Source organism: Myotis myotis, unplaced genomic scaffold (genome assembly GCF_014108235.1).
Source record: "Myotis myotis isolate mMyoMyo1 unplaced genomic scaffold, mMyoMyo1.p scaffold_m19_p_12, whole genome shotgun sequence".
NCBI classification, from domain to species: domain Eukaryota; kingdom Metazoa; phylum Chordata; class Mammalia; order Chiroptera; family Vespertilionidae; genus Myotis; species Myotis myotis.
This window is the reverse complement of record NW_023416316.1, coordinates 28,027,427-28,040,498: the sequence shown is the minus strand read 5'-3', so window position 1 is coordinate 28,040,498 and position 13,072 is coordinate 28,027,427. Positions and strand designations below refer to the sequence as shown.

The following is a 13,072-nucleotide window of genomic DNA, read 5'->3' as shown; positions in this document are numbered from 1 at the left end:
AGAGCCGAATCATCGGAAGAAGAGGTACGCTCACCTCAGCCAATCAGCGCCTGCCCTAGGGACTCCCGCCCGCCTCTCGGCGCCTCTCCCCAGCAACCCACGGACCAGAGCCAATCAGAAAATTCGCTTTGTCCTGGCTCCCGCCTCAAGTATGCATCGCCACGTCAATTGGCTGCAACGCTACGCTTCCTCGACGGATTGGTATTCTCAACCAATCAACAAAAGGAATGGGACCAGCTCGACTGGCGGAAGGAGTGTTCAATCTCTTAGAGGCGGGCTCTCCCACTTGGCTCCAGCTCATTGGCTCCTGAGTTTATCCTGCTGGAAAAACCTGGCACAATGGATTGAACCCTTGTATTAGTCTGGTATTATTGTAGTATTAACCTACACATCTGTCTTCTTCCAAAATGAGGATTCACCCTAACCCCTCTCCTTGCTCCTTCAAAATGCTAACTCAGGCCACCCCTACTCTGGACCCTTTTTAACTAGCACTGCAGCTCTCAAACCACTCTATTTTAGTCATTGCACCCTCTGGTTAACGCTAGCCCCGAGGCTTTACAGTTCTTTGGGGCTTGGAGGTACACTCTTCCTCTTACCACTGGGTATTAATATTAATGATTTGAGGATGGAGGGCACCCAGTCCAGAGAGAGGTCAAAAGGCTACCAAAGAACACAGCAGATTCAAGAGAGCCCAAAGCAACAAGAAAGTTGCATGCTGAGTTGAAGTCTTTGGGCCCAAAATACCAGCTAGCCCTGACTATATTCAACAGGCAGTTTTGGTAGCTCGTTAACTTGATTCATCCTTCAGTCACATTTGACTGAGGCAGTCTACTCTCAAATTCCTAGAATTTGGGATTAAGGAAGGGGTGGGAAGTCACTCTGAGAGACTCAGGTTTGCTCGTCTCTCCCCTCTAAGAATCAAATACCTGCCCTTGTCATGGAAGGCCTGCCTAGACCACCTTCCAGACCACCTCCACTCATTCTGTCAACTCACACAGGATGTTGTGGCTTGGGGCTTTGCTTTTAGGCAATAGAAAGGGCTAAAGTCTGCTTTCTGAGTAAGGATTCCTCTAGCCCTTTCTTCTACCCCAGTCCTCAAGTCATAAGGTAGATGATGTTAGGAGATGGCACCTTAGACAACCAGCACTCAAATGAACCAGACAGCTGTGTATGTAGTATATGTAGTAGGCAGACAAGAGATACATATGAGATTTTACTCAACACAAGAAAAGGGGAAACAGGGGGAAAGGTGCTATGAGCAAAGTCAATGCCTTGTTGGGGGGAGAGGTGTCTCTGGAACCAGGTGGCAATAACTAGGCCAAAAATTTTTTCAGGCATATCACCAACCTTTCAAAAGCTGGACTTGTATAGGAATGGTCATCTCCAAACACATTCCCCAAGGATGGTAAAGCAGAAAGCCCTCCCCACAGAAAGATGGCCCACTGGGGCCCCAGCTCAGATTCTTTTAATCTTGGCAGCTACTAGTCACAAGGCTCCAGCAGAGATGTCCGAAAATCTTCAAGAAGGGTTTCACGGTCAGGAGGACGAATCCAGCTCAAACAGGTTTCAAGGTACAGGGGGAGAGACCTGGAGAGCAAGAAGGGTGAGGCCTAAGGGTAAGGGATAGGCAGAAGGTTGGGCAGCCCCTCCCTCCCTTTCATTCACCACCACCCACCCCAATAGGCCCAAGGATTCCAGGACACCAACTGCTCCTAGACCCAAGCCAGCAGGCCTCAACTCACCATGTAGCATTCTCCTGTGGCAACTTAGTTTGGGCCTCCAGCCTCCGCCAAAGAGCAGTGGCCTCATCCCTCCGATCCAGCCTCCTTAGAGTCTGAAGCAGGTGAAATGAAGCGTCTCCATTACCTGTAGTCCCACCCCAGAATACAGAATCTTAGAACGTGACCCAGTCTTAGGCATCATTTTATAAAAGGGGAAACTGAGGCATAAAGCAGGGAACTGTCCTGCCTACAGTCACATACTAAACCAGGAGATTATTCCCTATCATTCCTACCCCTAAGCACTGCCTGCCCAGGATAAAGGGCTCGACTAATTCTGCTCCTGCCCAACACCAGCATTGTCTTTGTGCCTGAGGACATTGGGAAGACTGGGAGCTCTTAGAGGCCTTCATCCACACTTGTATATGTCTTGTGTACGTCTGTGTATGTCCCTAGTTATATACAGCACAATCCCATTCACCCCTCCGATCTAGGAACATCACTCAGTACCTCCCTCATGAGCCGTTACATCCTTGTGCATCTATGCACAGCTGACGTCATGCAAATATACATACCTGGGCACACCTGCACACTGAGGAGGAAGTCCTGTAGTGCTTTGGTATCCTGGCCACTGGCCACCCATTCTAGTCCACGACTAATCAGGGCAGCTGCCCGAAGCTGTTGTAGTGCCACATCTGACATACACCCCTGTTCACAGTTGGAAGCAGGCCCTGGGGATCCCCAAAGTCAAGAAATGAGTTACCAGCCACAAAGTTACTAACTAAAACCCAAGTCCCCCTCTATCTCTTCTTGTGTCCGGAGTCTCTTTCTCTTAAATCTCCTGTTGGGCTGGGACACGTGTAAAGGGAACTGATATCCACTACCACCACTTCCAGGAGGGAAGAGGAAAGCTGAGTCTAGATCACCTTGTTCTTTATCCTTAGGTATGTACCGGAAGAGCAGCTCAAGGCACCTGAAGTGGAACACAGAACAGGGGTAAAGAGGAGTCAAGCTCAGAAGCTCTGGGGTGAAGAGGTAAGAATGGAGCTCACCAGTTCAGGTCCCAATCAGAAAATTATCCCTCCACACTTCCCCTAGGGCCCCTGGTTGGCTTCCTGGGCTCACCGGCTAAATTCACTAATTGCTTGTTTTGGGTCCCCTAGTTGCACCCAGGCTTGTCCCTGAAGCAGGTAGGTGGCAGAGACCCAGGGTGGGCAGTGTGGTGACTCCTTGGTTCCTTTTCTGGCATCTTTCCACAGCCAGGGCATTTTTGGAAGCAGAGATGATGTACGGCTCAGCAGCTCCTCACATATGGTTAAAGCATCCTGAGCTTGGCCTGCCTGGATCAGTGCTGCTGCTGCCTCCAAGAATATCTCAGGCATACACGGCCCTCGGGGGCTGGGGGGTGGAGAAAACTGGGGTGGGAGAAAGATCCAGTGAGCCACCACCCCCAACCTCTGGTACCACATGGAAGCCACCCATTGCTTGCTGCCCTGGATCCCCTGTTCTGGGAAGCCTTCCTGGTCTGCCCCCTCTACCCCCTAGACTGGACAGACAGAACAGCAGAGGAAAACACACAAAACAGAAATCCTGCTCTCTTCCAAAGGAGACTCCAACTCTTTCCCCACCCCAACTGTAGAGAACCTTGAAGATATACTCACCTTTGGCTCCCAGCCATCCAACAACAGGGCCAGTAGGTCCAAATAATGCTCTACTGCATCCTCTGTCCTGAGGAGTCATAACCCATGAGCCTTACATTAGATCCCTGCAGGGACCTCCAAAGACTCCTAGCTAAGGGAGGGATGCTCAAGGATCCTGGGGAATGGGTGGTCTTGTGGCTCCAACCTTGACTCAGTATGGATATACCCTACTTACAGAATGGATTTGGGAGGACACTTCAGAGTTTTAAAAATACAGGTTAGTACACAGACAATAGAGGGGTGGGGGCATAAGCTGGGGGAAGGGAGTGGGCAGAGAGAGGTCAATGGGGAGAAAAGGAGACATACGTAAAACTTTCAACAATAAAGAATTTTAAAAAAAAAGATAAACCTGTACAAATTTTTTAAAAAATTAATAATATACAGGTTAGTGTCTGGGAGAAGAGTTCAGGTCCAGTGGCAAGGCAGGATGTTGAGGAGTGGGGACCTAGGTCCTGCCACTAATTCATTCATCCCTCTGACTCACAAGAACAGAAACAGAGGTATCAGAAGTGGGAAGAGGAGCTCGTGTGAGCAAGGCAGGACCTCACCTTCCCGTCTGTAGACATCGGCTTGCTAGCAGGTGTTTGACCTGGCTCAGTGTGCCACAGTGAAGGGGTGAGGCTGGGTCAGGTTGTGGGAGTAGCAGCTCTACCTCAATAAGAAAATGGGGGACTTCAGAGCTAGGAGTGACACTCAAGGCCTGAAAGAGACAAAGTAAGAAAGTATATCTATAATCTTTCGGAGCCATGCTTCCTTCCACTTATACCTTGACTTATTGCCTCACAGGAGCACCCCAGCAAGCCCCGTTATCTTCAACTGGAATAGTTCCTTACCTCAACCAGAAGCTCCAGACTCTCCAGCTCTGCTGCTGTGTTCCCCAGTTGCTGATACAGCCTAGAGGCCTCCAGAAGCGGGGGCCCACAGATTAATCCCCCCTTCAGGGCTGCAATCAAGTAGAGCAGAGCTCTCTGTGGATTGCCCTAGAGGAGAAGACGCAAGCCTCAGCCACCCTCACAAAGAAAAAAGCTGTCCATATCACCCATGGTTTCCCCAACCCACCCTAGCACTTTCTTTACCATCTTTCGGAGACAGGTCCCCAACGCTGTGTACACCTGGACCAACACAGGCCGTGGGCATAGACCTGAGGCAGCTTCATGCAGGCTGCTCAGTGCCCTGGGCAGGTTTCCTACGATCAGCTCCTGGAGGCCTGAGAGCAATCAGGGTGTGAGCTTAGAGAGGCCCATAAGACACGAATTAAACAGACTTATATATAGAACATGACAGGAAAGTCATGAGGCTAGAAACCCCTTAAGATGGGGAATGGGGAGGAAGGAATGAGTGAGACTGCTGACCTTGGCGATAGGCAAATGCTGTCAGAAGGACATCCCTCAAGCCTTGGGCATCCTGCAGGGTCAATGGGTCATCTGATTCCTTAGCTGGGGGGCTCCAAGTTTTTAGATGGAGCAGCAGATCCTCAGAGGACCCATTCTGGGAGAGAAGAGCCAAAGAGGATCCAAGTCGGTAACTATTTCTTTTTCTGTTTCAGTCTACCCTGGCTGGCCCTTGAGTTCAAGGGTCCTTCTGATTCCTGTTCCCCCGATTCTAAGAGATAGCTGTGGGGAAAGGATAAAGGGAGGAAGAAAAACCAATGATCATCTATTCTGGAGTATCTCCTCACTCAGGATAAGCCCGTGAGGACACGGGGCAAGGACCATGTTTGAATTATTGATGAAAAGATAGACTGGGAAGTGACTTCTGCAAGGACATGAGAACCCTACCACCATCCAAGATTATTAAGTGTATTTTTTTATTGATTTTTTAGAAAGAGAGGGAGAGGGAGAGGGAGAGGGAGAGGGAGAGGGAGAGGGAGAGAGAGAGAGAGAGAGAGAGAGAGAGAGAGAGAGAAACATCGATTTGTTTTTCCGCCCATTTATGCATTTATTGGCTGACTCTTGCACGTGCCCTGACCGGGGAATAAACCCGCAACTTTGGTGCATCAGGATGCCGCTCCAACCAACTGAGCTACCTTGCAGGACATAAACTACTTTTAAAATGCTCCCAAGAGAATCCCTCCAATGAGCGACCAACCAGAGGAAGGGCACCTAAGATTCCTTGAGAGAACCTAGCAGCCTTTCCAGCACAAAATGATCCTACTACAGCTGGGGCCTGTAGGGAAAAATCCCTTAGATCCAGGTCACTTCCCAAATTACCTGGCTGCCATTCAGGGTCTGCAGCAGCAAGGTCAGGTCCCCAAGATGGTCAGTGCTCAGCCAAAGGGCAGCCTGCAGGCCAGCCAGGTGGTGAAGGGCAGGGAGCAGCTCCGGCAGAAGGGAGGAAGCATGGAGGATGGAGTTCCACAGGCCCCTGAGCCCACATTCTAGCCTGGGCCCCACCTGTTTCTGGGTCTCCAGCACTACAGAGTACACACACACACAAACACACACACACACAGCTGAGATAGGACCTCATCTCTGGTGTTCCTGGTCTGAGGAGCACATGGAAGATCAGAGAAGGGCATCTCTCGTCATGGAGGTGGCAGATTATGTTGCTCCTCCCATCCCCCTTGCAAGGACTTAAACCCAGACTGAGGCTGGCAGGGGCATGGGAGACATTCTCTGGCCCTCACCTCTCTCTAGGCCCCTTTGGATATCCTGTGCCTGGTCCTCAGTGAAACCCTGGGCCAGGCTTGCCCTCAGGGTAATGAAGTTGCAGATGACCGTCAATTCCAAGGGGAGAACAAGAACAGCTGCAGGGAGTCCTAGAGCAACAAATGCTGGTCTCACAGGCTGCTCCCCCATAAAAGAGTCTCTAAACACCCCACCTCAACCAAATGGCCTCAATAAAGAATGCACCCTTTAAAAAAGAAAAGACTCCTTGGACAGAGTTTGGAAAGGGCAAAAAGTTCTCCAGATTAGACCATTCTGGGAACCGCATCTTCAAATGCTGCTGCTGCTGTGTGTGTGTGTGTGTGTGTGTGGTCAGGAGACTCACTTGTACAAAGACATCCACTCCCTGTGTGTGCCTTAAACAGGCCCCCTCCCCTCCCACCCCGCTCCGTATCTGAATAATCGCCTCAATCCCAGAAATGGTGAAGAGGTCTCTGGCTGTGGAGGGGCAGGAGTGTGTGTGTTGCGGGGACGGGAGTGGGGGGGGGGGCGGGGAGGGCGGGTTTTGAACTGACCATCCTGGAGAGGACCCTGCTTACCCTGCAGACTATGGAGGAGTCCTCTGAGCCCTTCCAGCGCATCTTGAGCCAACTGCTGTCGCCTCGGAGACAGACCCAAGTCCTGAGCCACCTGCCAAACATGGGGTGTAGCGTCACGGAGAATAAGCCATTTCCTCTACCCTGGCAGCAGTGGCAAGGGAGGTCATTCTCCAGTCATCTCTGGCATAAGGTGGAAGTCAAGCTCACCCCCTCTAAGTCCACAGCAAACCCTCTTTCTGGTATTTTGGGGCTGCAAAGCGAGATCCAAGCAACCACGTTACCTTGGCCTGTCGAACTAGCTGGTCATTCTTTTCCCTCCACAGGTCCAGGCAGCTGGCTTGTGGCACTGAGGAGCCCAGAGGGGTCTGATGGGACATGGCTGAGCCCGGAGACCTGGAAAGGGCTGCGAAAGGGTAAGCCTGTCCCCACCGAAGCCCCCACCCGAGGGGGCGGGCCGTGCACGCTCCTCGCGGCCCCGCCGGCTCTCACCCTCGCCTCCAGTTGGCCGGGCCCGCAAGACTCTCAGCTGCTGTTGGTTGTCTCCGAGGCACACTCCCCCGCGGGAAACTCGAAAAACAAACGATCCGGACACGCCAGTGAGGAAGGCAGAGGCGGGCCGGGAGCCAGAGGCGTGTCTCAGAGCGGAGTTCTACCGCTCGCCGTTCCACCAGCTGGACTCCCGCGCCCAGGCCTTAAGAAATCGATATTGAAAACAGAGCCGCCTCCCTCGCAGCCACACTTCCAGGTCTATGGTTCCCCCGCCCTCCGCGGAGGGCAGGCCGTGCGATGCATTCTGGGAATTGTAGTACCGCCGAGAGAAGCTAGAAAAGTTCGGCCCGGAAGCAAGTGTCTCCAAAAGGAACCGACAGGAGATCAAGGCCCTGGGAAATCGGGCCATCCTTTTTCTGTTCACCACGGAGCATCAACACTCTCACCACAGTCGGCTCGACCGCCTGCAGTCTGCCTGCTGGCAGCGCGCCCTGGCCCTGTTTGTGCAGCCTGCACTGCTGCTCACAGGTATAGTACCTGCCCAATCCTTTCAGCAAATGGAGCCAGGAGACTTGGATATCAGGGTGCAACAAACAAAAAACAACTGCGACCATTAGCTCACATAAAATCAACTCAAAACGGGTAGGTTGGACTTCATTAAAATGAAAAACGCTTATGCTACAAAGACACCGTCAAGAAAATTCAACCACAGCCCGGCCCACGTGGCTCAGTGGTTGAGCTTCTATCTATAAACCAGAAGGTCATGATCCCATTCTGGTCAAGGACACATGCCTGGGTTGTGGGCTCCATCCCCAGTGTGGGGTGTGCAGGAGGCAGCTGATCAATGATTCTCTCACATCATTGATGTTTCTCTCTCTCTCCCTCTCCGAAATCAATCAAAATACGTTTTTAAAAAGAAAGAAAATACAACCACAACGTGGTAAAAAATAGTTTGCAAACCATATATTTCATAATGGACTTGTATCCACAACATGTAACTCTCAAAGCTCAATAATAAAAAGACTTACTTGAAGCATTTTAAAGCAGGCAGAAAAAAAAAAAAAAAAACATATCTTACCAGAAAAGATACACGAATAGCTAAGAAGCACACAAAAAGATGCTCAACATCATTAACCATTAGGGAAATACAAATTAAAACCATGAGATACCATTATGCACATACACACAAAGAATAGTTATAATAAAAAATACAGATAATACCAAATGTTGGCGAAGATGTGGAGAAACTGGAATCCTCATACATTAAAGATGGGAATTTAAAATAGTACAGTTACTTTGGAAAAGTTTGTCAGTTTCTTTAAAAGTTAATCATAAACTTATATGACCTAGCAATTCCACTCCAAGAAAATGTGGACGAAAGGGGCCACATGCTAACCTGACAAACTTAAAGGTCTGCATGGCAGTCTTGCAAACTCAAAGACCTAAAGTAACCACAAAGGATGGTCTGAAATTAAACTTTAACTAAAAGCAGTTATGGTGAGTAGTCACCTCCTAGGCCTGTATCTTCCCTGATGAGGTCAACCTTTACCTTAACTGAGCTTATTGTCTTTTTGCATCTACGATAACATATTATTGAAATGTCAGGGTAACTTGTAACTTTGTTTGGACCCCTCAGGGCACAACCAAATACCCTGGACTCCAAGACAGATACCACAAATTCCTTCATTGTTATTGTTATCATGTTGTTGACTGCTAACTATCCCACCTAAGTAATGTGTCTATCATTTTACTTTTTATACAATCCCAGAGGTCCCCCCCCCCTTTTGCTTTCTTCTGCCTCCCTAATCTATCACCAATGGATTTCATGTAACCCACTTATGTCTCCTCCTTTGATGTAATGTATGAAACAAGGTGAAAAAATACCATTCTCCAGAGCATTATCCCAATCCATTGAGATTCTGCTTCCTAGCAACTGTGGACAGTTTGGCTCAATAAACTCACAAAAATTCCTTATAGGTTTGAATGTTTTTATATTAACAAAATCCTCCCAAGAGAAATGAAAACAGACTTGTATGCAAATGCTCATAGCAGTTTATTTTGTTGTTGTTGTTAATCCTCACTGGAGATATATATTTTTTTCCACTGATTTTTAGAGAGTGGAAGGGAGGAAGAGACACAGAGAGAAACATCGATGTGAGAGAGGCACATCTATTATTGCCTCCCGCACAGGATGGAACCTGCAAGCAAGGCACATGCTGCAACCCGACCTTTCAGTCCTCGGCCAGGACACTCACAGCAGTTTTTAAAAATATATTCACAATGCTTTTAAAAACTGGAAATAATCCAAATGTCCATCAGATCATAGCCATGCAATGGAATATATGACTCAGCAATAACTAGAGGCAAAAAGTGATAATGTACCAATATGGATGAATCTCACAACCTTATTCTAAGTCAAAGAAACCAAACCAAAAGACCACATATTGCATTCCATTAATATGAAATGTCCAGAAAAGATAAATTATAAAGACAAAAAGAGTAGGAGGGGATTGATTGTAAACAAAGACAGGGAATTTGTGGAAGTGATGAAAATTTTCTAAAACTAAATTGTAGCACTTGATAATAGTTTTTTATATATGATATGAAGAGAACAACATGGCAAAAGAAAAAATAGAATAAAATGAACATCAAAACTGTAAAATTTTATTTTTATGTGCTATATAAATAGGTTAATTAGCAGTATAACTAATAGTAAGGCTGCCAGTCTCCTTCAGACAAATGAACAAACAAAACTTTAAAATTTTGTGCTTCAAAGGACACTGTCAAGAAAATGAAAAGAGCCCTGACCGGTTTGGCTCAGTGGATAGAGTGTTGGCCTGCGGACTGAAGCATCCCGGGTTCAATTCCAGTCAAGGGCATGTACCGTGGTTGCGGGCACATCCCCAGTAGGGGGTGTGCAGGAGGCAGCTGATCGATGTTTCTAACTCTCTATCCCTCTCCCTTCCTCTCTGTAAAAAAACAATAAAATATGTTTTTAAAAAAAGAAAATGAAAAGATGACCCACAGAATGGATAGAATATTTTCAGGACTTGTATCTAGAAAATATAAACAATGTTTATAACTCAATGATAAAAAGAAAAGCCAATTAAAAAACAAAGGATCTGCTCAGCCTGCGTGGCTCAGTGGTTACGTGTAGACCTATGAACCAGGAGGTCGATTCCCGGTCAGGTTACATGCCCGGGTTGTGGGCTCAGTCCCCAGTGTGGGGCATGTGGGAGGCAGTCTATCAATAATTCTGTCATCATTTATGTTTCTCCCTCTCTGAAATCAATAATATATATATATTATATACATATATATAATACAAATAATAAAAGTAAAAGGCGCAAACAACCCAAATGTCCATCAGTAGATGAATAAACAAAATGTGCTATATCCATACAATGGAATTGATCATAAAAAACAAAGTACTGATTCACACTGCAACATAGATGAACCTTGAAAACATTAGGCTGAGTGAAAGAAACCAGACGGAAAAGACCACATATTATATGAATCCATTTATATGAAGTATCCAGAATAGGCAAATCCACAGGAACAGAAAACACATTAGTGGTTGTCACAGGCTGGGGGCAAAGGGGATTGGAAGTGACTGCTAATGGATAAGTGATTTCTTTTGGGGGTGATGGAAATATTCTGGAAATAGTAGTGGTGGTAAGACATTGTAAATGTACTAAGGGCCAATGAATTGTACACTTTCGTTTGTTTTCAAGAGAACATTTATTGGGCAAATTACAGAGGTAGAAAAAGTAATTCCTAGAAGAAATGGGCTTAGGAAATGAGTTATAGAGGTAAAGGGCCCTTGGAGCTTGGGAGAAAGGAAGCCAGGTAACCTGCCTGGGCAGGAAGTGGGTGGGAAAGCATGGGGAGTCCTCCATCCTAAGGGTTTTAAGGATGATTTTAGGGGAGGTCCTTTGTTAGGCACCTGGGGCTCTCCATCTAGGTGACTTTCTGTACCTGGCCCATTGTCCTTGTTCTGCTCATTGTCTGTCTAATTGCATACTACAATAAGACCCCCTGCCTTTCCCTAAGGGAAGGTCTGAATTGTACATTTTTATTTTTTTCAATATATTTTTATTGATTTCAGAGAGGAAGAGGGAGAGATAGAAACATCAATGATAAGAATCATTGATTGGCTGCCTCCTGCATGTTCTCTACTGGGGATTGAGCCCCCAACTTGGGCCTATGCCCTTGACTGAATCAAACCTGGGACCCTTCAGTCCACAGGCTGACACTCTGTCAACTGAGCTAAACTGCCTAGGGCCAGGCTGTATACTTTTAAATGGTTCATTTTATGTTATGTGAATTTTAAGTGAGAAAAAGAATGAAGTAGTGATACATGGTACTATATGGATGCATCTTGAAAACATTATGCTGAACGGAAGAAGCTAGTCACAAAAGGCCATACATTTTTATGAAGTGTCAGGATAGTGGTTGCCTAGGGCTGGTGGTGCAGGGGGAGGCATGGAGGGTAATAGGAAAAAGTATCTAGTTTCTTTGTGGGTTGGTGAAATGTTCTAAGACTGATTGTGGTGATGGCTGTATAACTCTGTGAATATACTAAAAATCATTAAATTGTATACTTTAAATGGGTAAATGTTATGGTAAATTGTGCCTCTGTAAAGCTCTTTTTTAAAATAAACACAATGAATTAGTGTGGAAGGGGCTCTCTGATGTCAAGTAAAAGGCAGGGATACAAATTTTTAATAGTATAAACCAGCGGTTCTCAACCTGTGGGTCGAGACCCCTTTGGCGGTCGAACGACCCTTTCACAGGGGTCGCCTAAGACCATCCTGCATAGCAGATATTTACATTATGATTCATAACAGTAGCAACATTACAGTTATGAAGTAGCAACGAAAATAATTTTATGGTTGGGTCACAACATGAGGAACTGTATTTAAAGGGCCAGAAGGTTGAGAACCACTGGTATAAATCAATGTGCTAACAGGTCTTTCTCTAAAAGAATCTTGTAGATATTTTGGGAGAAAAGGAAACAGTGGTTGGCAGATCAGATTATCTTTAGGCTCCAGGGAAGGGGGCTCCCAACGAAGAAAAGCAGGAGGCGGGGATGTACCTAAAATCTTTCCCCTGGGTCTTGAGATGGAGAAAAGGTCTTTCTTTCTTTTCACAAAGGCATTGTCTGCTCACTAAATGATGCCTGGGAGTTGTGTCCACCAGATTGAGGGAGGGTAAGGGACTTTTTCTAATTCATCTTATAGGCTAGCTGGGGCCTAACTTCTCCCCTTGCATTATTAAGTCTATCCCTGCCAGGATCCAATGTCCTATCCTCTAATTGCGTGACACAGTACACTTTTCATCATCTTCCTATTTGGCCTTTATTAGCACTAAGGACTGTTGGCCATTAATAATTAGGACTCTTCCTTTAGCTACCACAGCAGTGAATGCCTTTACTGCACAAACACTGCTACTCAGTTTCTCTTCTTACCTTGTGAGGTAAAGGCAGATGTTATCCCCCAGTTTTAACATCCACTCTTCTTTCAGTGGTCTGATCTCATCCTGTCCCGAGTACTCTCAAACCTCAAACCCCAGTCCTGACCCTTCTCCTCAGAGCCTGTTCCTCTCTTTTGATGGACATCTCCACAGGGATTTCATGTCAGCACTTCCACATGCTACAGGAGTAGGGAGGGGGATGGAGGACACAAGAGATAAATATGAGGAGCATTAGATTCATACAGTTTTGGCATCAAGTTAGGAATAATCAGTGGGACAAAGTAGAATGCTTTAAGCTGGGCAAGTAGGTCTAATAAAAGGCAACACTGGCTGGGAAACTAGGGAGGCCTCCGCAGAGGCGCAGGCAAAGGGTGTTCTGGATTGAAGCACACAGCACAGGAGACAGCACTACTCGGGCAGTGAAAGTCTGTGCGCTCCAAGATGCCTGGGCTTGTCTTTTCAGCCATTTTTTAACAGTCAAAGCA

The 13,072-nt window shown here is 46.9% G+C and overlaps 1 protein-coding gene across 3 annotated transcripts; it reads right to left on the bottom strand.

Annotated features, from left to right (window-relative positions):
• Window positions 1–1,444: 1,444 nt before the first annotated feature.
• FANCG (FA complementation group G) lies at window positions 1,445–8,499 on the bottom strand. Of its 3 annotated transcripts, none has more exons than XM_036330490.1 (15): window positions 7,113–8,499; window positions 6,905–7,026; window positions 6,624–6,714; window positions 6,045–6,176; window positions 5,629–5,831; window positions 4,771–4,906; window positions 4,495–4,625; window positions 4,252–4,398; window positions 3,967–4,118; window positions 3,380–3,446; window positions 2,844–3,133; window positions 2,645–2,691; window positions 2,294–2,449; window positions 1,743–1,866; window positions 1,445–1,587 (listed from the first exon to the last, which is right to left on the bottom strand). In XM_036330490.1, the coding sequence occupies exons 2-15, from the start codon at window positions 6,998–7,000 to the stop codon at window positions 1,482–1,484; spliced, it is 1,878 nt and encodes a 625-aa protein (XP_036186383.1). In that variant the 5' UTR covers window positions 7,001–7,026; window positions 7,113–8,499; the 3' UTR covers window positions 1,445–1,481. The 3 variants fall into 3 exon arrangements, with proteins under 3 accessions (XP_036186383.1, XP_036186382.1, XP_036186381.1); XM_036330489.1 differs by having other exon boundaries at window positions 6,905–7,016; XM_036330488.1 differs by having other exon boundaries at window positions 6,905–8,499.
• Between the last annotated feature and the right edge of the window lie 4,573 nt (window positions 8,500–13,072).

What these genes read in the sequence shown, in the direction of transcription:
- FANCG (XM_036330488.1), bottom strand. Translation starts at nt 7,000, where the DNA reads ATGTCCCATCAGACCCCTCTGGGCTCCTCAGTGCCACAAGCCAGCTGC. An exon ending in ACTCCTCCATAGTCTGCAGG is followed by an intron (nt 6,177 to 6,623) that starts GTAAGCAGGGTC and finishes TTGTTGCTCTAG; the next exon opens with GACTCCCTGCAGCTGTTCTT. An exon ending in GTCTGGAGCTTCTGGTTGAG is followed by an intron (nt 4,119 to 4,251) that starts GTAAGGAACTAT and finishes TGTCTCTTTCAG; the next exon opens with GCCTTGAGTGTCACTCCTAG.